At 45.4% G+C, this 25012-nt stretch overlaps 1 protein-coding gene across 1 annotated transcript in view; it reads left to right on the forward strand.

Moving 5' to 3' along the window:
• Window positions 1–25012, forward strand: part of LOC135368102 (pituitary homeobox x-like) — a 100067-nt gene that overhangs the window by 21310 nt on the left and 53745 nt on the right. The window contains exon 3 of the mRNA XM_064601178.1: window positions 14013–14036. Within this exon, the coding sequence (XP_064457248.1) occupies window positions 14013–14036 (24 nt within the window). The remainder of the gene's footprint in view (window positions 1–14012; window positions 14037–25012) is intronic.

The following is a 25012-nucleotide window of genomic DNA, read 5'->3' on the forward strand; positions in this document are numbered from 1 at the left end:
CTTTGAATTAAACCGTGATATGTTTAATAGTATCAAATTATGGTGACGTTGTGACAAAATCATCGGCAGAATTTGTCATGAAAGACTCGCTGACTATTTCTTGATACGGCGTCCACACAGAATGATTGATTTGTTACGTCAAATTTCAGTGGAGGGCATTTTTTATGTACATTATTGCATTCGCGAGACCATTTGCGACGTTTATAGCAACTGTGCTTGATTTTGGAGACTATACGTTCCATGGTCAAGGACTAAAATAGGGAGCAATTGTGGCTGTAATTACTCCCAACTTTACTTTCCTTTTTTACCCTTATAGCTTTTACCCTACACTCTTAAAAATGATGGTGGTGGTGGTGGTGAAAGAGAGAATCAATACCCAAGAGTACACTCTTAAAAATGAACTTCACCGCATAGCACGCTGTTAGCCAACCATAATCTCGAATGATATCATTATCTGCTCTGATTTGTTGAAAACGGGAGGCGTACGCCTTTTTGCGACACTTATGCTGTTCATAATTGTCACAAAAAAGGCGTACGCCTCCCGTTTTCAACAAATCAGGTCAGATAACGATATCATTCGAGGTTATGGTTGGCTAGGAGCATGCTATGAGGTGAAGTTCATTTTTAAGAGTGTACCCTTGGGTATTGATTCTCTCTTTCATAAGTGTTGTCTCTCGCGTGATTAATTAAAGCTGCTACATTGACAAAGAAAGTTTCAATGAGCAAATTAGAACGGTGCAAGCGCGAGCTGGTGTACTGTAGAAAGAGATAAGATTTCCTTGAGTTTGAGGAACGCACAAAACGAAGAGGAGAACACGAGACTCAAACCAGCAATGAAGCAAGCTGCAGCAAGAAGAAACCAACAACAGGGTGATACACTCTTAAAAATGAATTTCACCGCATAGCACGCTCCTAGCCAACCATCATCTCGAATGATATCGTTATCTGCCTTGATTGGTTGAAAACGGGAGGCGTACGCCTTTTTTGTGACACTTATGCTGTTCATAATTGTCACAAAAAAGGCGTACGCCTCCCATTTTCAACAAACCAGGGGAAAGAACGATATAATTTGAGATTATGGTTGGCTAGGAGCGTGCTATGCGGTGAAGTTCATTTTTAACAGTGTAGGGACGGGGAGAGTGCAATATCGCTGTCTCCGGCAAGTCCGGCAACCGCAGCAGTCAGGAAGTTTGCAGAAACCGATTTGTTTTTCTCCGCCTCCTCATTCTTCGTTTTTTTTTTTGTACGTTTCTTTCTTTTTGTTCCTGTTTTGTGTGTCTCCGGAGAGCTTCGCATAATTGTGCCGGTTGTTTTGCGAATACGTGGCAACTGACAACTTGATCCAATCAATTTCCTCGGATGAGTAAATTGGAATGGTGCAAGCTACTACCTCCAGGGCTCCCCAACGCAGTGTAACACGACACCGGAGCTATACGGATGGGAGACATACCTGCAGACAAACGGAAAAGAAGAAACGTTATTGATTTATTGATTGATTTGTAAAAGAAGAATGGAGATGTTAGTCCAGAGCCACTCGGGACTGGCTACTCCAGGAAGAAACGTGAACCGTGGCTGTCGTACAACGTTTTTGGCAGGTGTAGGAGGATGAAGGTTTGCGGATGAAGATGCGAACTAAACACAACAATTCGATAGTGTTAATTATAGAAGAGTCCTAAAAATACCTGAAAGGTAGTCATAAATAAATTAGAATACAAAGTCCAGTAGGATGAATTATGTGGGGCTTTGGTTAGATTCACGGTTACATATAGGGGGGGGGGAGGGGACATATTTATTAGAACAAAGGAAATAAAAGGGAGGAAAGATCAGCCAAACGGAACGTCGGCTTGCTATTCCGCAAAGCAAAAACGAAAAGAAAACGAAATTAAGGAAGAATAAAATAACTAAAAAGAAAATCATTAGGAAATAAAAGGATAAACTAACGAACGCTGAAAGAAGGCTGGGGTAGATTAAAGACAAAGATGACATTTAAAAAAAGATGACTAACAAACAGCGAAAGAATGATGAGGTGGATTTCAAAAGATGACTTTTAAAAAAAGATCAGGTTAATGCGTTGAGGGTGAGAGTGGGCCACTGAAGAATGAGATTGCAAGACTGGAGTTCACAGGCTGTCCATATGACCTGCGTCGCCCAGGAACTTCAAAAGTGGCTAGGTAGGCTTAAGACTGGGCGCAATGATTATGAAAGGCCCGCAATAACAACACGTGGGAATGTGGCGATGTTTGTGGATTCCAGGAGGACACGAGGGAGATCACCTTTACATTGTACAATAATTTTCCTGTTTCGGAAGTCGGGTGAACAGTTATTGCACGTGTCGAGATGGTGCACACATAACGCTTTGGTCCTTTTCGCCCCACCCCACCCCACCCCTCCATTCTTCCGAAGGAACACGCCGACTTTACACAGCGCAGGAGGATAAGTACTTTCCACCGCACAACGCTGATTTCGTAGGGATACACGGGTCCATAGGGAAGCACTCACACCACAATAAGGTTCATGTTCTCAAGCCGCGGCAGCTCACAAAAAAAAGAAAAAAAAGAGAAAGAGAAAGAGAGACACCGCCCCCCCCCCCCCCACACCTTTCCAGTCTTCAATTTCTCACCCCACTATTCACTCTTAGTCTTGAGTACATCGCAAGCTAGACATGGCCGCAGACGTTAGAGAAACATAAACGTCCTCATATCCTGGCATGTCTAACCTCCGACTACAAATGCCGACACGTCAAAAGGAAGAAAAAACCGTAAGACAACCTCAAACGGAAGACCATGCCCTGGGTCTCGCTGTCCAGCTGGAGACGTCTGTGCACCACTTGCCGACACAGTCGCACCCTTTGCGGGGCACAAAGCACACACGTAAGCGATTCCTTCCCGTGTCTCTTTTTTTTTCTTTTTCTTTTTTTTTTATTATGCAGAAGCGGACGTTTCGGAGAGCCACTCGGCCTGTCGGTCTGGATTAAAAGCAACAACTTCTCTCAACGCCCCCCAGTGCAGCTGCAAAGCTCATCAGCGCTCAACTTGCCGAGGTGTCGGGTTTCAGGCCGCCGATAGCCCCCGTCGAGGGTCAGGGAAGACATTAGCCCCCGTCGGTCACGACGCGAGTTAGCCGGAATTAACGGGTCCGTTTTGTGTGTATAGGTTGTTCGGTGACACCCCGCGGGACAAGAGGGACGTTCAGGGTGATTTGCTCACTTCGATTGCGCGCTATAAATATTTTGATGGCGTCACTTCAAACGTGAGAGCATATAACTCGCCCGGGAACGCTGGCTGTTTAGGCCTCGTATGGTATTCCAGAGTCCAGAGGGTGTTTGAGATTGCCGTTAATACTGTACCGATGTGTGCCGCACTGGTCCTTTATTGCACGTGTTTACGCTACGTAGATAGACTTCTTTAATACTCTTCTTGTCCCCCATCGTAATCATTCTTTAACTTGTGCCAAGAATGCACTGTCCATGCCGTATACGTACAGGTCCTCGTTAACATTATTACGAGGCTCTGTGTCGGCTGTCTTCTGTGTGTGTGTGTGTGTGTGTTTGTATAGTTACAAACTGCGCAGCAGATATGCTGTGACGACTGATAAAATAAGGTGCTTCCGCTCCGTAAAAAACAAAAAAGAAATAAAAGAAACTAAACACAAAATTAGCGAGGCAGTCAGCTATAGATTACCTAAACATCCTTTCTAGAAATAGACTGGAACGTCTTACCTGAGTCCATTGCAACGGTAATTTTACCACGATCAGTTTCGTTGAGCCATTACATACATAGCTTCGTTTGACCTCCGTACTTACTTTCCTTTTTTTAGCGATGAACCTCCCACCTTTCCATTTCAAAATAAAGTTGTTGTTGTTCGTTTTCGGTTTCCCTTCCAATGTATTGAGTGCCTTATCCGCTGATTCTTCGGATCTCCGCCAGTGCACCAGTAAAGTATATTATTACATACGTACGCAGTAACGTGTACATATTCACATATCCCTTAACTGATGAAATGTAGTACCTTGTTATGTATGTGCAGCTATACGCCCCTGTCACCCCTTGTAATTCCCTTCCTTTTGTTTGTTTTCTGCTAACCTGTTTTTGTATATATATATATATATATATATAAAATGAAAAAAATAGCCGGAGCTCTTTGGCTGCACGTATAGCATATGTGCAGCCAAAAAGCTCCGCCTATTTTTTTTTTTTTTTTTTCATTTTATACTTCACTGGCTTTGCACTGGGCTTTCAGTGAGTGAGTTATCTGACTCCGACGGGAGGAATCACGTGTTACGTGACCTTCTGATGCCATCCACTCAAACGTTGCCTGCCTGCGTACTGTTGATGAGGCCCAACAATGCCGAAACAGCTGTCCAGTACTGGCATGGCGACGTTTGAGTTACAAACATATATATATATATATATATATATAGTGTGTGTGTGTGTGTGTGTGTGTGTGTGTCTTTTATCTGTTGATAAATTACATATATGTGAGGGTTATCTGTTTATATAATAATAATAAATCCTATTTGTGCACAAGAACAGTCATGTCAGAGCCTTACAGGGATGGCGCGCATCACGACATATTACAAAACACATAATGAGCAAACATACATAAATATCACATACACCCATCAAACATATATTAAAAGAAAACATACAATGAACATCAAAAACAACATTCAGAAATGAAGTTTACAGTAGAAAACAACACCACACTCTAAAAACGGAACTTCACCGCATAGCACGAAGCTAGCCAACCATCATCCCCAATGACATCGTTCTCTCTATTGATTTATTGAAAAAGCGTATGCCTCTTTTGTGGCATTTACGCAGTTGCGTTATTGTCACAAAAGGGACGTACGGCCCGCGCTGTCCACGAGTCATGGGGGGTATATATTTATTAAGAAAAAAAAAAAAAGAAAGGAGATGTTACAAAGGCAAAGGGCCGGCTTGCTATTCCAAAAAAGGAAAAAAGGAAAAAGAAAAAAAAAACACGGAAAAGAAAAAGAAGGGTGAAGTCATGGGTGATGAAGGTGTCATTATGTACAATAATGGTTGGTCTTCAGCCTGTTATGTGGTGAAGCTCTTTATTAAGAATGCGTCACAAAAAGGCGCACGTGCGTCTTCCGTTTTCAACAAATGATGATGGTTTGCAGGGCACGAGTTATGTGGCGAAGTTTCATTTTCACTGATTGACTTTCAACCTTTTTTGTCCTTTCTTCTTCTCATATCATACCATCTCATCTTGCTCCACCACCACCATCGCGATCTGTTTTAAGAGTGCAAAACGTTAGTGTTCTGTCTTTTGACAGTTTTGAAACAGAAAATTCGCGCCCCATAAATCAATTAATCAGCTGAAAGAGCGTTATCGTTCCGTATTCTTAGGCACATGTTATGTGGGGAAGTGTTCTCCCTTTCCTTTCCTCCTCGTTTTTACCTTTTTTGTCCTTCCTTCAAATTGGTGTAAAATACCTTCTTTTTTTTAAATTCCGTGTTGGCACCGCGTATCAGCTGGAACTGTGAGCGGTGCTATTTCAACAGAGCGTAGCAGTTACGGGGCCTTTTCTTGCGATAACCAACAGGGACCGCACCAACGCGGAAGTTATTTTCCTCAAAATCCCTTCGTATCCCTTCCTTGGTTAGCTTGGTTCGATCTCAGTTTGCCTCCTTCACTACGAGCCAGACCTACACTCTTAAAAGTGAACTTCACCGCATAGCACGTTCCTAGCCAACCATAATTTCAAATGATATCGTTATCTGCCCTGATTTGTTGAAGATGGGAGGCGTACGCCTTTTCTGTGACACTTATGCTGTTCATAATTGTCACAGAAAAGGCGTACGCCTCCCGTTTTCAACAAATCAGGGCAGATAACGATATCATTCGAGATTATGGTTGGCTAGGAGCGTGCTATGCGGTGAAGTTCATTTCTAAGAGTGTACAGCAATTAGTACGTTTCAAAAGTAACTGAATTACGAATTCAACTGCATACAAATTTCAGTTGCAGATACATTAACAAAGTAAGTACTGTAACTCAGTTAAAATTGCACCAATATTCGTAAAAGTTATTACTACATTCATTTCAACGCATATTTCTGACGTGTAACTTTACCGTATATATTTATTGATCGATATTTGAGACGAACTTCTACCCCAAATCGCACTAAGTAATCTCAAAATGCATTACAAATTCCCTGAAAAAGTAATTCAATTCCAGTTACAATTACATAACGCAGAACGTAATTCATAACAGTAACTCAATTCCTTTTAATACGTAGCCTATAAGTCTGATAGGAGCCATAAAATTTCCCCTCTCAAGTCTCTCCACAACGCAACACGCTAAGAAAGAGAGAGAGAGAGAGAGAGAGAGAGGGATGCGCGCATCAAGACACGCAATCAAAAGTACCACGAAAAGAAGGGCCCCTTCCTTGCATAGGAGATGCCTCCCTCGCACGCGCTATTACCATTGGGTCGCTCGAGATTGGTGAGTCGTCGACAACGTGTTTCTCTTTGTCAGTTAATTTGTTCGTCAGGGGGCTCTCGGGCGCAATCTGCGCGTATCCTTCGGGAGGCAGCGCTCAATAACCTTCACCCCAGAAGGTGTCCTTTCATTAGATTCTAATCAAGTTGTCAGGTCTCATGAAGCGACCCATCGGGAGGCAACGGTGTCTCGGCTCTAACGCTCAGCGTTATAAGGTGGAGTTTAAGGCGGGAGTGAACCTCGGCGCGGAAAAAAAAAAAGGGCTTGCTTACTTTATTGGGTTCACCTGTGGAGCAGTTTCGCGGCTTGATGTGCAATCGTGTCGCCGCTCAGGAGATGGGATGCGTGTGTTTTATGATCATGTTAAAGCCTGCTTGAATTTCGGAGGCTCGCGTGTGGGGGGCGATCTTTGTTTTGTTTGAAAGTAATATAAATCTTCGTGCGAACGAGTTAAGAGGTAGGCTCGTGGAGCCGTGCAGGCGATGTTGATTGATTCCGCTTTGTGGAAGACAGAAAGGGTGGCGAATTATAAGCTATGACTAAGTAAAGCCTGGTAAAAACCTGGAACCCCCTGTGCTGGGTACAAGAAGGGACGACAGGAACTGAATAGCGCGCTTTAAGGCCACACCGTTGTGCAGAATGATACCGTTTATCACTCCTGATTTGCGAAAGCGGGGGCGTACGTCCTTTTGTGACTATTATTATAAGTGCACGAGTGTCTCAAAAAAGTGTACGCCTCTTGTTTTCAACGAATCATGGGAGCGAACGATGCCATTCTTGATGACGGTTGGTTAGGATCGTACTTATGCGGTGAACTTCTATTTTAGGACGCATAAGTTAGGTCAACAACGGCAAGTCGGTCCCGCCATCATCCCCACCTCTGTCGCCAACATCTCCATATTTTTCTTTTTTTTACCAACCAACCTCTGTTTTAAGAGCGGGCCAACCAGTCTTTTATCAACAACCTGCCTTTATGCATTGTTGTGCCTTTGTTCTTTGTCTTTTCCCCCGATAAAGTAATCTATTTCTTCTACCACTCCCAAAAGAGAGGGGGGGAAGAAGAAGAAGAAGAAGAACACGAAACACAAACAAAACACAAAGAAAGGACGGACGGATAGAGGAGGATGAAGGATGGGGATGGTGCTGAGGGTGCACGAGTTCGTCGGGGAGAGCAAAGTATTAGATGGGTCGTTGAGCAGGGCCTGCCTTCTGCAGAAAGAGAATGAGGTTTCTTGAGAACTTTACCGCATACCACGGCGAAGGCCAACCATTTCACAGAATGATACCTTTATCACCCCCGGTTTGTGCAAAGCGTGGGGCGTTTTTGATCTACATAAGTTTTCCAAAAAGGCGTACGCCTCCTGTTTTTAGCCAATCATGGTGCAGAACGTAAAAATTGAACTTCACCACATAGCACGCTCTGCGCCAACCATTGCCACGAATGATCGGGTTATCGCTTCTGATTCGAAGAGAGAGGTGGGCGTACACCTTTTTATGTCAATTTGGATGCATGATAATTGCCACAAAAAGGCGGACGCCTCGCTATGTCCTCGAATCGGAAGCGATAACCCTATTATTCGAGGCAATGGTTGGCGCAGAGCATGCTATGTGGTGAAGTTCAGTGTGGTGGGTGCTGGTGCGTCCTGGGCCTTAGAAGTCGGCCCAGGACGCACATTCCCCCAGGGCGTCAGTCGTGACGTTGCCCACATCTGTGAGGCCGACAACGGCAAGCCCTTTCCACCATCACCACCACCTTAGTTTTTAGAGTGTATTCGGGATGGTGACTGACTAAGACCGTGCTATGCGGTGAAGTTCACATCTTAGAGTGTGGTAGGTATATAGACTCTTTGCTTTCACAATCACTTCCTGTATGCACTCTTAAAAATGAACATCACCGTATAGCACGCTCCTAGCCAACCATCATCTCGAATGATATCGTTTTCTGTTCTGATTTGTCGAAAACCGGAGGCGTACGGCTTTTTTTTTTTTGACAGTTATGCTGTTCATAATTGTCACAAAAAAGGTGTACCCCTCCCGTTTTCAACATATCAGGGCAGATAACTATATTATTCCAATTACACTGTTAAAACAGAACTTCACCACATAGCACGCTCCTAGCCAACCATCATTCAGAATGATATCATTCTGTGCATTGATTTGTTGAAAATGAGAGGAGGCGCCTATCTGGGACAGATTATCTTGTCCCAGATTGGCGCCTCCCCGCTGTTTTGAACAAGTCATGACACAAAATGATATCATTCGGTACGATGGTTGGTTAGGAGCGTGCTATGTGGTGAAGTTCTGTTTTAACAGTGTATGGTTGGCCAGGAGCGTGCTATGCGGTGAAGTTCATTTTTAAGAGTGTGTGCACACCAACTCCATGTGTTTCTTTATGAGAGGAAAGGAGGGAATACTATTTGCCACAAGGGGAAAACAAAGAACCAACAGAGCATTAAAACAAGCCGTTTCAGGAACTAAAATCTTTTTATTTTTCGGCTTTTACGGATTTCAAGGATTGGCTAGGACCGTGCCCTGTGGTGAAGTTAAGTTCATTTTTAAGAGAGTAAAGCAGAACGTTATGTGTACCTCCGCGTTGGCGTCTGATTGGGTGCTATAATTCTTCGGATGACGTAACAATGGATAGAGGTATTGGGATGGCGGTGCGTCTAGCCCCCGTATCCGAAAAAATAAAGTGCGCTTTTGTATTAACGCTGCACGTGTTATGAAGGAGAAGTATTCAACAATAACTTGGTAAATAGAATTACGAAGCGTAGAAGAACAGTATTACACCTATTACACCCGTAACTAAATGCCTGCAGATACGAGTTCCTACCTGCTTTAACCTCCTGAAAGGGTACCGACCACAACGTCATGGCCGTCTTCGAAACGCATTGTAAATAGATATTGTACAGGGTGTATGCTATAAAAGGTCAGTCACATTTTCGTGCAAAAAGTGATACCTCCTTGATGCTATACCTCTATCACGAAAAGACTTTCTCTGCCTCAAAGTGAATCATTTATGCTAGAGGAACCTACGAAACGATTGTGGTTACCTAGCATTGTGTAACAAAATAAATATGACCATGCAAACTTTCACCTCCATCCATCGGTATTGCGCATAGGAAACACATGAAGACGAAAGTTTCCGTGGCCGTGTTTACTTTATTACGCAGTGAATGGTAACCACAATTTTTTCGTAGGTTTCTCTGGCATAAGTGATTCACTGTATGGCAGCACAAGTCCGTCTCTCAAATAGATATAGTGTCACGCGCGAAAATGTCACTGACCTTTTATAGCATACACCCTGTATAAGGCGAAGAAACATAAGGGTCATTCTGTAATCGTGTTCAACTTATACCCCTGAGCAGTTTTCGACGTAATGCCGTTACAAGTAACAACAACAACAAATAAATCATGACTGTGGCCTGGGGTGATTCACAGCTTGAGAACACTACACTACCTCATTACACGCGAAACGTGAAATGTGAAAACGAAGTTATGTGCAAGTACAACTCTTGAACTCCTCACCACTATAGCTGCGCAGCGCTACGTCACACAAAGGGAAGAAAGAAACACATGAAAGAAGCGCCAATATGGTCCTTGAAATTTAGGGGAGGACCCTACAGCGTCTGGAGCAAACCGTTAGCCAAGAGGAACTCCAAGAACAAGTAACGCCGTTGCAGGAATCGATGCATTTTTCGGTGTCGGACTGCGGGATCCCGATTGTAAAAGCGTATGGGGTAGCCTCGTACGAAGGGCGATACGACGACAATACTCTCGAACGAATGCCAGACAGTGTTTCCCTTTTTCATGTACTTCGAGTCTGAGTGGAGATATTGCAGTTGCAGGGCGTATTTTGAATTCGTTGGTTGTATTGTTATGTTTACTGTTACTATGTCGTACGTGTAGGCTGGTTCTAACGAAAATATCTACCATGTTGTTCCATGTCTATCCATGTTGTTTGGTTCATGTTGTTTAAAATATCTAGCGCGACATCTTTGGGTATGTTTTCGAAACGAAACAACAAAAGGTGTTCTCTCTTGCCGTGTGTCACTGACACGAACTGTAAAGGATCGCTAATGGAAAGGAGTTCGAAGGTGCCCGTGTATCAGTGGTATTAGAGGTGACATTTAACATCGTTCGAAGTCCTGCCTCGTCTTTCAGTCTGTCCAAAAGGAGTCACCATGCAAAATATTTTTGCTCTTCCGTGCGTTGTGCAATTGAATGTACAAAAAAAAAAAAAAAAACGGTCGGAGAAAGCAGCCGCGGATGACCGACACTCGTGACGTTGTGAAGGCGCCGTTCATTGTTTTTTTTTTATCCGCAGCTCACGGTCCGCTTATACACGCTTGAGCTGTGCTACTGTTACGTCACTGGTCACGTGAGTGGAGTAGCAAACGTCACGACGTCCTCACGTTCTGCGATGCGCTCTTTTCAAGAGGAGGAGGGTTTTTGAAATGTATGCGGACCAGAGCCCTCGCGCTCGCTCCCTAGGTCACTTGCTCTTTCGCTCATCGCTCTTTCGCGGGAACTCATTTTACTCGTTGGAGAACACTCCGCGCCGAACAACGAAATAATTGTGGGTGCACCTCAGTGTTCCTTTACGAAGGAAAAGAAATATAGTTCGTCAGCTCTGAAAATACTACTGCGGCGCAGATAGGATGGCTGGACACAGAGAGGTCACGCTTCTTCTTGCGCCAGATAATGTGATCCGTCGTACTCACTTTCACTTCCGTATTGGCTACGAAGACCGACCGCATGACACTACGCTTCGGCAGATAGTGCGTTGCCCTAGTGATGGCGCATGGCGGCGCTGCAGTATTTCTCCTGGCGCGCTATTGGGTCTCCTTGTCTCCAATGGCGCACGTACATGTCGGACTAGATTTCTCTTCCTTCTTAAGTTGAACACGACAATAGTTACTTTATTACTTGATAACTCCCCTCTGGGCTTTTACCACACGAATTCGACCAATAATCCAGACTTTGCTTCCAGTTTAACCGTAAATGAAGCATATGATGACATTGCAATAAGCGCAGAAACAACTGTAAAACTATCGCAGTATACACCGTCGACCTGTAGCAGCTGTCACAGCCATAGAGACTGAGGGCCTGTTCCGACATATAGTGATTTGCTATATAGCGCTAGAAAATAGCGCGATATTTTGCCCCTCGCAGTGCTCCAAACCACTAAAAATTAGCGCTTGCCGGAGTTGAGCTCGTGTAAACTTTTTCAGCGCTAATATTAGCGCTACATTCGCGTTTGCCAATGAGGAGGCCCTTCAGTGGTGACGTCACAGTGGTGACGTCACGGAAGTCGTGCAGTTGTTTTGCTGCAGCATTTCGGGGAACGGCGACCGCATTGGAGCCGGCGAATCTGTCATCTAAAATGTCCGGTAATTTTTCTTATTGCCCTTCTTGATAAGGGGTTCAGTCAGTTGATCGAATTTGTTCGTCCAACGCTGTCGAGCTGTGGAGGCGCCATGATGGGAAAGACCGGAATCGACAACTTCCACTAAATTATGGCGCTTGCGCCGCTTTCCAAGTGTGAACCGTCCTATAACAGTGAACGCTGTTTTTGCGTGCTGTTTTGTAGCGCTATATTAGCGCGCAGTTATATGTAAGAACAGGCCTTTATAGAAAGATAGAGCATATCCTCCTCCGCGGTGTCAGCAGGTCGCGCGCATCTTTCCTGCACCGGCTACGTCTAAACGCTACTAATACCCCGCTTCTTGTTGACTTAGAAGACCCGGGAAGAATAATTCCTCGAATTGTCCCACCTGCATGTGTCCCATATCTCGGACATGAAGCAAGTCACTGCGCTGCCCACGAACGATAATGGCTGTGTTTGCATTTCTCCATGGAGAAAGGTTACAGCGCATCTATTGAGTTGAGGGTGCTACACGCATGGCTGCAAAGTGACGGGTCCTAATTTTTATTAACAACTTATATCTCCTCTTATGATCCTACACCTCACGTTGTTCACTTGACTATTCAATCAAATTCAATGCCTGACATCCCTACATAACCTTTTTTTTTTTCGTTCCACCTGCTATCCCCCCAACTGCAGGGTGTTAAGCTTATCTCCAAACACCTTCTATGTTAAAGGAGTACAGAGGGCCATCCAAAAAAATTTCAGATTAAGACATCAGATGAATGTGTGTGTGCCATTATACCGAATAGCGCGAAAGGTATTGATGTGTGCAATGTTTTTCCCAGAAGAAAACTCACATAAACATAGCTCCGCGCCTTCACCCTTAACTCGCCACTCCAGCTATAACGAGGATGAGGAGGTATGATGGCACGTCACCGATGACGGCTTAAGGAGACTCGTTCTGGTTCGCTGGTCAGTGGGGGTGAGCGCCTTGTCCCTTTGCCGCCGTAAACCTGTTTTGCCAGTTTTCCCGGAGAATTGGGGATAGAAGGAGTGGCCGAAGCATTAACGAGCAAGGAGAAAGGCTTTATCAGAACCCCGAACAGCCGAGTAGCAGACGACAGCGGAGTAGCAGACAACATTTCTCTAGGCCAATCAGCGAGCGTTCTCCTTATAGCGTCAGCGCGAGGTTCCAGGCAGATCACAGGCTGGTACTGCTCTTCACCACCGCTGCGCACGGTCGCTTTTTGCGGTGTATTTGAAATTCAATTTCTGCGATAATTATGACTCTGTGGTGTAAATTACTTCGCATGGTGCATCTTACTGGCAAACTTAACAGTTTTATAGGAAGAAAACTGGGTGTTAAAAATGATTTATGTGCTACTTTAAGGCTCATTCACACATGCGTTGCAAAAAGGCGCCGCCGAGAGGGGCCTGTCACACATAGCCGAGCCGCCATCCTGAAAACGCGCTACGTTGTTGTTGCTACGTCAAGATCGTACCGACACTTCCAGCTCTCTTCCTCAAAATTTACATTGTGAAGCATGTAATTCATTTTATAATTATCGTGAAGCATTTCTGCTGGAATCATCAATTGTTGGAACGGCAGTCGTGACACAATAGCAGAGAAAGAACGGCAGAAGATGCGAGACACATGTTTACCCACCGACGACCAACACACGGTCACACACAAGTCGTATTTATTTTCGTCGATTCCGTGGTTTGCGCAAATTCCCAGCTCATCTTTGATACCTCAGACACCAAACAACTATTGGTGACAAGGAATTTACTCATGCGGTAGCACCAAACACGCTCAACAAAGCACGTTTCGCGGCGCCGCGAACGCGAAACGCGTTCAAAAAACGCATGTGTGAATCCAGCTTTAGATCTGTGTATCTTCCTCTTTTAAATCGAAACAAGTTGTCGAGACGGGGTGCATCTTATTTCATCTTATTACAGTAAATGCGACAAATAAAATAAGTCCTCACGAACAACATTCATGTAATGAAATGACTTTGGCGATGACCAAGTAAACACCACAAAGCTTAGCTCAATTGGTAGAGCCCTGGACCGGCAATCCAGAAGATGTGGGTTCGATCCCTACAGCTGGCTAACCTTTTCAGTGACTTTCATCTTTCACCACATTCATGTCACGATTCCTTCTCTTTGCAGATGCCTATGAGAGGAAAAGTCCATGTGAGTATTTAGTTTTCTCTCTAATAAGATTATTTTCCTGTGAACGACGATAATACATTTTAATTGCGAATGCGGATGAATGTGAATGGGTACGAACGTAAATACTTGGACTGCTCTATAGACTTCATGTGGTACCACTGAGGTGCTGCCATACAGGCAGCGTTCACACGGGGTAACTTTTTCCAGCAACTATGAGAAATTTTCGAGTTGCTGACAGTCGGCCGACACCGGCATCATTCCAGCAACTCGAGTTGCTCGGAATCACTACCCGACCGGAAGGTGGTGGTGGAGGTGGTGGTGAAAAGGCTCAGCCGAACGAAAACTTGAGAAGTTGCTCGTGTACCGGCCAATCAGCGAGGGGAGCATTGCCACGTGACTCCAGATGGCGTGATGTGATTTCGTTCGTGTGCAGTCCTGCTGGTGCAGCTGAGAAACTTTCTTTTTATTTACTAACGCCACACCAACATATCAATAGCCATTTTTTGAAGATAATGATAATCTTTTGGCGTAATAAACTGATTAAGATTTGAAAACCAGCAGCTAAAGAAAAGACATTATCAGTTGGATTACAACGCTCCTTTTGACGAAAGGTTGCTTGTGGTGTGGGTGGAGCTACCCAGTTGCCACATGTGAACGCGATCTCGAAGTTGGTTCGCTCGAAAGACGTTGGTTCGAGTTGCTTGGAGTTTGTGGAAAAAGTTGCCCCCTGTAAACGCGGCCATATATGGCTCGTCTTGCTCTAGCTTTACCGAATTCCGTGGGTAAACTTGGTATTTTGCATTATGTCATTGACGCATAATGAAGTAGCACCATAAGCTGAACACGCTTTTTGCAGTATAGCCTTCAGTGTTCAGTGAGATTGCCGTCAATGATTTCGTTCACACAGAGACAGAGATCGCGTCGGTACTAGAGGTCTATGTATACATTAATTTCTGTCGCTAGCTTTCTCTCTGACCCTGCTGTGTGGGTTGTGGCAACTGGAAGAGTGTTGTGATCGCCGACGAAGTGACTTGCAAAGCCGTTCACGACGTCCCCTCTGCGTGTTTGTTTGCGAGCTCTGCCGCAGGCTCATTTTAATTCTTCCATGTTTTTATGTGTTCAGCGTTAGCGCCGCGAATCAACTGTAGCTATAAACAGCGTACAGATGTGGGAAGATGGGGAGAGGACAGCTGGAAGGAGCGACAGACACGGGGGGGGGGGTTAGTGTGCGTCCTGGGCCGACTTTAAGGGGAAATGTGCTGTCATTCGTCTAGAAAGCCTTCGGAATACCCGGGGGAAAACCTCAAACAGCACAGCCGGTGGTAGGATTCGAGCCAACCACCTCCCAGTCGACCTTGGCTACCACCAACACGCGGGATGCCGTAACCCTCTGGGCCATGCCGCTGGTATAGTTCTTCCATTGTTGTACAAGTTTGATTAATGGTATTCTTTACCTCTGGAGTAACAGACACAAGAATCATAAAACATTCACTGCGACGAAGACATATAAGCTCTGCCTCGTTAATATGGACAACACGAAGCATGGATGATTCATGCGAGGACCAAACTTTTTCTATGCATTTTGGTCTCGTTAACATGGAAACTGGCGTTTTGGACAGTGGACGGTCCAGCAAGGTACAAACCATATGTAGTCCATGTATTCTTGTCTCGTGATAGGAGATGGTATGATGAAGTTGCCCGTTATGCGACGATCCGAAATGGTCGATGTCCAGACAGGTCGGGTTCGTATAGCGGCTCCGGGCGGGTTCGACTTAGACGTGGTCAAGCGAAGAGTCACGAAATTCGGTCAAGGCAACAATTTATTTACATGTCGATCCAAGACAGGATTCAGTTCCGAAGTTCAGAATTAGCATCTCCTATCATCGTTCTTCTTCCACTTGAAGGGCAGGCCTCTCCCTACATTCTACAGGAGAACCTTCTAAAGTACGACGTTCGTTGCACAAAGGGAGCTATGCCCTCTCCCTCACAGCCGTCCACCAGAGCTGTAAGGGGAAAGAGTCCATGCAAGGAATCGTGCCTTTAGTTAAACATAGTGCAGTCGCTCCGCAGCTTATGAGAACAGAGGCAGTATGGCAGTTGTCAAGGCAAGTTGTCAGGCTGTTGTGTCGACAACCTCAGCGAGGCTGAGCCAACGGTCACGTCTGCTATGCACAAGGAGCTCAAGCGGGACTAAAAAAGCCATGCTCTTCCGTTCTTTGAGGACAGTGAGCGGCAGGCTCTACGTGTTGCCGACATTTTCCTAATGTGTAACGAAGTATACATTCCCACTGGCACTAATTCCGGATTTTTTTTAAAATAAACCTTCACGATTTTTTGTTATTTTCCGGTATTCGATAATATAGACAATTCGCTTTATGGACGATTTTGGTCGGGGACGAAAGTGTCCATATTAACGAGGCATTCTCTGCGCGCGCTTAAGCACGGCAGCCAGTGATGTTTCTCGTCGTGGAGCTCCTGTGGCAGGTCTTGTAATGGAAAAGTAAACCTCCCCTTGAACACACAGAAATAAAACTGGTCACGAGCGTTCAACACAATGCTGATATCTGCACTGCTAAGGCAACCACAGCTCATGTCGTCTGCTTTATGTGATGGGAACGGCCATGTTCTTGAGGTCACATGAGTGGTCACGTGGTAGACAAGAGCATCCCAGAATGCAACGCGAAGGCTGACACACCAGTCTTAACGGAAAACGGACGGGAGGGCCGTTCCTGCGTTTCCTCCAGGTTTCCACAGTGGACTGCCACTCAGGCGGCTCACCTTTGTCATCATTGGTCGGTTACAGTACAGCGTTTTACCGGAGAGGAAATTCCGCTATATTTTCAGAGCCTACACTCTTGCGCTATATTTAATGAAATTGACACAAAAATTACGCCAGTCGTCTGCAAGGAATTTTCGTGATCAGTGATGACCGAAAACTAAAATGCCACTAATATAGTTCAGGAATCCGGCGAAGGCGGAAGTCTCTTTAAAGATACCGTACAGCAGCAGACAGGCAGTTTTGTGCTGACGGAAGCTATAGACCATTGTAAACCCAGCCCAACAAGATAACACTAAATCAGTAGAATTATGCGCCCTATGCCGACCCACTCGGTGCCTGAAGCTTCCTGTCACCGTTGCAGTCTATCTCCAAGGCTGTTTCCAATAAAAGATGCTCGCTATCGGTTGGCTGTGCCCCGATTAAGAACAGTGCTGGCCGCAGCCTTCTTTCATATCTGTGGTCATTCAGTTGCAGCAGCTGTTAGCAGGGAGCCTACTTCTGCGTCTCGTGACTCGAAAGATATCATGGTCAAGTGGTCTGCAGTATTCAGATTATGAGCGTCCATAGGTCTACGAGCTCTATAATGTATGTATCTGTATCGTCGTTGCCAGGACATCGTGCGTTGACGTCGGCATGACGTCTAAGGCCATCGCGTGGCTGCCGCTAGCGTAGCTTAGCGATAGCGTTCGAGGAGGTTATGCACAGACCTTGTAAATACTGGTGCACATTTCTTTTTTTTTTAAGTCCGTGTTTTAGCGCCGCGAAGCAACTAAGGCGATGAACAACGTACAGACGGGGACGTATGGAGAGAGGTCACCAGGAAGGAGTGGGGGACAGGGGGGGTTAGTATGCGTCCTGGGCCGACTTCAGGGGGACTGTGCCGACATTCGTCTGGAAAGTCTCTCGGAAAACCCAGGAAAAACCTCAGACAGCACAGCTGGTGACAGGATTCGAACCCGTGTCACCACCCAGTCTCGGCGTGGTAAGCAATCGTCCCCGAACCACTATGCCACGGGAGCTGGTGGTGCACATTTCTGCGTTTACGCACGGTTCTCCACAAAACGGACGGACGCTTTCGCACACCTCGACCCGTTCACATTACAGACTTCTTTGTACATCGTACGCTATTACGTTTGCGTACGTGATGGATAGCGTTGATGGTTCTGCGCACGTCCATAACAGAAAGAGAGCTTCGTGCAGTGCGCAGACTCACCAATGCTATATGTTACGTACGCCATCGTCTGTGCGTTCGATGTACTAAAACTGTGTTGAGGCCGTTGCGTTCCTCATAGAACTCTCTCTCCGCTTCTTTGCTCGAGACAGTGCACCGCTGGCATAGCAGCGCGCGTGCGCTCGTTTCTCGGGTTAAGTTGGGGAAATGGCTTGCGCTTGCGTCAATAAGGTTCAGGTTGGCGTAACGGCTGCCGATGCGTCGGCGAAGTGGACTTGCGGGGAGCGTCTCTCCGCTTCCATGGTAACAATCCTCAGTAACCGCACGCAACACGTGAGCGCCGGTGCAATGTGAAGAAGCTGTACTGGTCTGCCAAGTGGACGCAAAGCGCCCCTGTCTCTGTAGCAGCCATCACGACGCTAACCACGACGCTGATTCCTCTACACTGATTTCAGAGTTGCGTATGGCAAATATGGACATCCGTGGTTCCAGCGACCTTTCTAGCCCCCCCAAAAAAACTTTGCAACAACCCCCAAATGCCGGAGAGAAAGGCCACAAAAGCCACAAAAGGAGCAGATATGGACGTCACCCCTTCACCCTTCCAGCGGGACCTCCCGTTCCCCTAACGAAAAATGAAAATGAATGAAAAATGAAAAAGGAAAATCCTTGGAACATGCTTCCGTGGCTCACTCGCTTTGGGTACTATAGTCGTGTTCAACTTAAAAAGGAAAAGAAATCTAGTCCGTCAACTATGTACATACGCCGTTGGAGACAAGGAGACGCAATAACGCGCAAGGTGAAATACTGCAGCATCGTCAGTATATAGGGGAGCCCACTTTCTGCTGCAGCGCAGTGTCACAGTCATAACAATCAATAGGGAAGCAGTGTGAGTACAATGGATTACATTACCTGTCGCAGGGAGAGTGTCTGACCTATATCTGCGTCCACAGCTATCCTATCTGCTGCGCAGGAATATTTCGAGACCTGACGGGGACTAGATTTCTTTTGCTTCTTAATTTGAACACTGCTATATACTCGACGTGCTGAAAACTTTGCAATATCGAGCTCGCACACTCGAGCTCTATCAATGGGTCCTGCGGACACAAGCCGTGTTCGCGGATGTTCGTCACTGTGAGTCCTAAGTTGGGGAAGTCGGTACATGACAAGTGGAAAACGCCGCAGCCACAATCACAGACAAAAGGCACACACAAGACAAGACGAACTGCAACTCAGGACTATCGTCTATTCACACACACTCTTAAATACCAGAGCAGCTACATGTCCCCCAACCCGTCTCACGTACTTTTTTTTAGATAGCACGCCTCTTCCTGAATGAGGGTGATAGAGGGAGTGCTGACGCCCCCCCACCCCCATTTTTCGTGGGTCAGAAAGGCTTCATATACCGTTCTATCTCGCTGCAATCGAAGGCAAATTTCCATGGAAGTGTTATCAAAGGAAGGCCTGCATCCACATCTACTACAATGGAATGCCAATGGATGTTCGTCATCAGACGGCTCTGCCCATGTTGTGCCTTGAAGAGGGAACAGGAGTGTTTTCCTTTGCCACTGGTATTCTTATTCTGTGACCCAATAATGTGGCCTGGCAACCTACACTTTTAAATTTGTTGAAATAATAGGGAGCACACCTTTTTTCGATACTTTGCATTTCGCATTCATTGTCCAGAAAGAAAAAAAAAAAACTCCTGCTTTCAACAAGCTTGCTTTCACACTGCAGTTCCTGCTGCATTTCTGTCGTCCAGACGCCGTCTCTCTTACGAATGGTCTTGTGAAGTCGACACACAGACTAGATAGGCTGCGGCTCCGGCTCATTCTGCTTGGGGTGACGGTATGCCAGGAGGCCTAGTAGATGATGAATCAATATAGAAAGGGGAAAGAAAGGATATTATATCTTTGTTGTTCGCTGTGCGCCACCTACACGAGTGAGTGGCACCTATACTGCGGTTACGCACTGCGAAACTTGACAGCCGACCCCTGAGATAGTCTCAATCCTAGTCCCTTGGAACAGCGCGACTGAGCACAGAACAGCCCTGCACGTTAAATTTTCGCAACAGAACGGTCTACACGATATCTTATAATATTCCCATTTTACCGGTACACGCACACGTGCACCCGTATAAGGACGGCCTGCCATATATTGGTCCATATAGGCGATACCCAATGAATTCTGGACAGGTCCCAGACGGTTACAGGACATTGCAAATGTTAACGTACACGTGACATATAAGCTTAATAGTATTAATTGGTAGTAGTAATAATTATAATTCGCAGTAGCAATAATAGTTCCATCTCGGTCATCACTTTTACGTAACACCGACGCAAAGGCCCACTCAGCCGATCCGATGCAGTCATGCTTCGGAGGAATAAGCTGCCATACTGCGTAAAAAGCATCGCATTTAAACTGTTGTGTTCACACTTACGGTACCTCCATCTCTCGGTTTTATGCTGATATGCACTAAGACAGAATGAAAACTAGGTCTCGTGACATCAAAATGATATCGCTTATAACGTGTGTCCACGACGAGGCGTGATCTTGCCGTATGTGATCGCTTGAGGTCACTTGGGGGCTCTACAAAAATCGCTGGCTAAAACACCTCTGTGCTTGGACATCCGCCTTTACTCCTTTCGTAGCGACAGCTGTTAAGGGCTCAATTTCGAGAAGATCTTGTCCCGTACGTCGCATCACCGAAACACAGAAGAGAAGAAGAAGAGAGGAAAGTTGCAAGGACGCAGGTCGGTCAGTTCGGAGAATCATTCGTTGGCTGTGGCGTTGGCCTCATTATGGTCCGTCCTAAGAAGTATACGACTCCTGAAGAGCCTCAGGCACATCGCGCTGTACAAGCGAATGAATCAACTCATCTCATAAACTATCCAATGTACTGCCCTGTAGACGAAAGCGTGCTGGGAGAACGCAATGCATCCTGGACAGGTCTTGGTCGCAGGTCACAGCAAACGTCAAGGCACACGTGATCTTAAGGATCCGTTTGTAAACAATGCGGTAGTTCCTACTGCGCGACATTTTGGGTGTCTTTCGACCACGGTAATTATTTTTATCAATAATCTCGCAGTAAAGCGCAAAGTTTTGCACATAAGGCCTCGTACTCTTGACGACTTCCAAAGATGCGATGACGACCGCGCGTTAAGACTCACTGGGCCGATGCGATGTACTTAAACTAAGGTGAAATGGGCTATACCATGTTGCGTCTTGTTTTTATTTGTTCATTTATTTATGTGTCTCTTTGTTATTTCTTTTTCTTTCTTGTTTGTATTTTTCCTTTTTTTGTTTAGGGAATAGCAAGCCGGCGTGCTGCATGGCTGACCTTTCCTCTTTCTTTTCTGTCTTTTTTTTTGTTTTTTCTGCCAATAAGTCCTCCCCCCCCCCCCCCCATGTTGCGGACGAAACACGGCATAGTTCACGCTGGCAACATACGTTCGTCTCTTGGCTTTATGACGACGGAAATATGTCGGCAAGCGATATATTGATATGCAAACTAAGTCACATGACCTCAAAATGGCGTTTTCTATGACGTGAGACCCGGACAAAGTGGTGGTTTTGCAAAAAGCACCCGCTTGTGGGTAGTTACGAAGGTGGCTGATTTATGTCGCCCCTCTGTAGCGAACCATGCGCCTATAGGCACAGACGAGCTCGAACAACTCTGTCGCTGTCGTTGATTTGATATAACTTGCATCATATCTGCAAGATTTTTCTTTAATGCATTCCTTTATCATCATATTATGCCCCCACATTATACCCGGCGACTATAAGAGAAATTTGTTAATAAAAAAAACAAAAGAGGAAAGGTAGTGCTCTACCCCTGCAGCGGAGAGCATCGTCATCATCATAATCAAAACCATTGTTCGCAATGGCTCTTTTCTTAAAAACAAGCGAGCTTTACCTGAAATAGCTCCAAATGCTTGAACTGGTGGTCCATTTCAAAATGTATGTTGTCACTGGTGCTCTGATGTAAAGAAAAATGCTCTAAATGAAGATTTTATTACACCAAGTCATTTCTAGAAGCACCATGTTCTCCCTTTGAAAATGGTCCCAGTAGCAGCACACTACTGTGTTGCTTTGTAAACTCTCGTTGTGTACCAGCGTTTTGAAATGATCATTAAACATTCCGATCACGAATTTATGACCTACGGGGTAAGTCCGAAAATCAAGATGAGCCTGCACTCTAAAAACAGAACTTCACCGCATAGCACACTGTGCGCAAAGCGTTGCCACGAATGATAGGGCTATCGCTTCTGATTCGCAGAGAGAGGGGGGCGTACGCCTTTTTGTGGCAATTTGGGTACATGAAAATTGCCACAGAAAGCCGTACGCCTCCCTCTGTCTTCAACCACAGGCGATAACTCTATCATTAACTCGTATTGCATAAAACGTCGTTGCATTGCTCGTTAAGGCATGAACTCGTATTGTAAAAATACGAGTTTGAAAAGAAGTTCGCATTGTTCTATTTCGCATTGTTCTATTTCGCATATCTCCTATTAAAATGAATTGAACGATAACGATGTAAGGACTTTTGCGTAGCGGGAGTTGCTCCATTGCAAGAGTCGGTGCATTGGTAAGTCGGATACCTGTCCAAAGGGAAGCGAACAACTGTTCATCCACGAATCGACCGCGAAGTTAAAAGTGTTTGATATACGATGAACCCTCGTTAATATGACCCCCGATAATCTGACATACGCGCTTTACGACCATGCTCCTGGGGATCAATGCAGTGAAACCTCTGCAAATCTCCCCCGTTAATATGCCAATTCCGCATTATGACCAAACTTTTCGGGAACAACCACGGTCATAGTAACGAGGGTGTACGTACCAGTCGTATAAACGAGGGAGCACAAGCAACGTCAATACGGCATTATAGGCGCACACTGACATTGCTTGTGTTCCCTTGTTTCCCTTGGCAATAATTTATAGCCTATATACAGTGCGTTTGATGCACGGCACATTGCGCCATTGCTGCTGAACAAAAAATTCGTTATAAGAAAATGAACACAACCTTCGAACCCCATCTTTAAAAATGCTTTCCCCTAAAAAAACAAAACAAACAACAACATAAAAAAGCGAGAAGGGCCAACACCCGCGCTTTGTTTTCGATATTTATGACTGCCATTATTTTGGAGCTCCGTCTCTTTTGCACTTTACAGGGAAAATACTTCGCTATATATATACAAAAAAAGAAAAAGAAAGCTAAACAAATGAAGGCTTGCCCATTGGCCATCAATATTTCGCGCGTCTGGTGGCCGCTTAAGCCAAGGCCATAAAGTTCCATTACCGAGCAATGGGGACAACTGGACCTGTGGGGAAACGCTAACAGATTGACGATTGCGTCGCTCCCAAGTTGGCAATAAGCATTGTGGCTCGTTTTACGAAGGGGGGGACCCATTGCTCCTCCCGTAGTACTTGCGAAAACACATGCTTTCGTAGATGGCGCTTCGTATATGTTGATTTTCTCTTCTGCGCTGGAGTGCGAGTGCAGCCCTTCGCCACGGGACCGCCAACTCACAGCGACTGTACGCTATTGTCGCTGTGCAAATTTTGTACACGTTGACAGCAGCGGTTCTCTGCTCCAAAGTACAGTTATATCGTTGACGAAAAATAAAGGGGCACTGAAATGCTTACTGCGAGTTAAATAATTTCAAATTATGTTAAAGGCCGTGTTCAATTCGTAGTGGGCTTTATTGCTCAAAATATTTCCATTCAGCTGCGATGAAAATCGTACTGAACTCTTTCTTCTCTCGCCAGCACACCCGCGACCATCGCTTCACTTCGCGTATTGGGACGTTGTACTATACCGGATATGCGTGCCCCACTGCGGAGTGGTTTCACTATAAAAAAGTAGTGCGATCAGTAAAACGAAATTACGTCGTTGTTTTTCACCAGCTGGTGAGATTTACAGGTAATTCGTTGCATCGGAACATTTCTCGTTAAAGTAACCAGTGGCAATAAAGCGACTCATTTTTTAAACCCGGTAGTTTCGTGATAAACGGTAGCGCTAAGTAAAAGAACTCCAGTTACATAGTGATTGCGGGAACTCGAGCTTTCGTCTAAGAACAAGTTGTTCCTGCATTTTAGTACAGCTTGGGACAAAAGTTTACGAAACACGGCACTGGCATATTTCTTCATGGGAGCGGCCCCCTGCTACATATCAAGAAGATATCGAATAAGAAACGGGTGTTCGGCTATTCTGTCCATCTCTCAATGTGTGCGTCCGCCTCTGTTTGTTGCTAGGGTGTCGCTCAAATGGAGAAATGTGACAACCCCGTGTTCCGTAAACTTTTGTCCCAAGCTGTACCCCTTTAAAGGGGCTGTAGCGCTTTCCGTGTGACACGGTGTTATGGGGTGATTGATTTAAGGTTATCTCCAACGATCAATATAATAATCTATTATATATTTATAATGTATACCTATTTGCACGTGTAGTATATTCCCTGATTCAACGAATCACTGCTTAACTTTTCGCAAAGTCAAAGTTGTATAATTTATTATCGACTTCACAAATCATTGTAATCGACACGGTTTGAAATTCGCGCGCAGAAAGACGTACGCGCAACGTCATGGTGAGGAAATGTGGGCGTGGCCTTGGGCCTATCTTCTCTCCTGCTGCAGAATTCTATAATACCCTGCTGCCACACGGAAAACTTGATGCATTAAACGGAATGGCATTAGATTCACCTCCTAACCAACCATCATCTCGAATGACATCCTGCTCTCTCCTGATTTGTTGAAAACAGGTTGCGTACACCTTCTTTGTGACAATTATGCCGGACATGATTGTAACAGAAAAGGCGTACTCCTCCTGTTTTCAACAAATCGGGGCAGATAACGATGCCATTCGAGATGGTGGTTGGTTACGAGGTGAACCTACCGCTATTGCGTTTAATGCATCAAGTTCGCCGTGAGGCTAGGGTACACTCTTAAAAATGAACTTCGCGGCATAGCACGCTCCTAGCCAACCATCATCTCGAACGATATCGTTATCTGCCCTGATTTGTTGAAAACGGGAGGCGTACGCCTTTTTTG

The sequence above is a fragment of the Ornithodoros turicata genome, chromosome 9 (assembly GCF_037126465.1).
Source record: "Ornithodoros turicata isolate Travis chromosome 9, ASM3712646v1, whole genome shotgun sequence".
NCBI lineage: Eukaryota > Metazoa > Arthropoda > Arachnida > Ixodida > Argasidae > Ornithodoros > Ornithodoros turicata.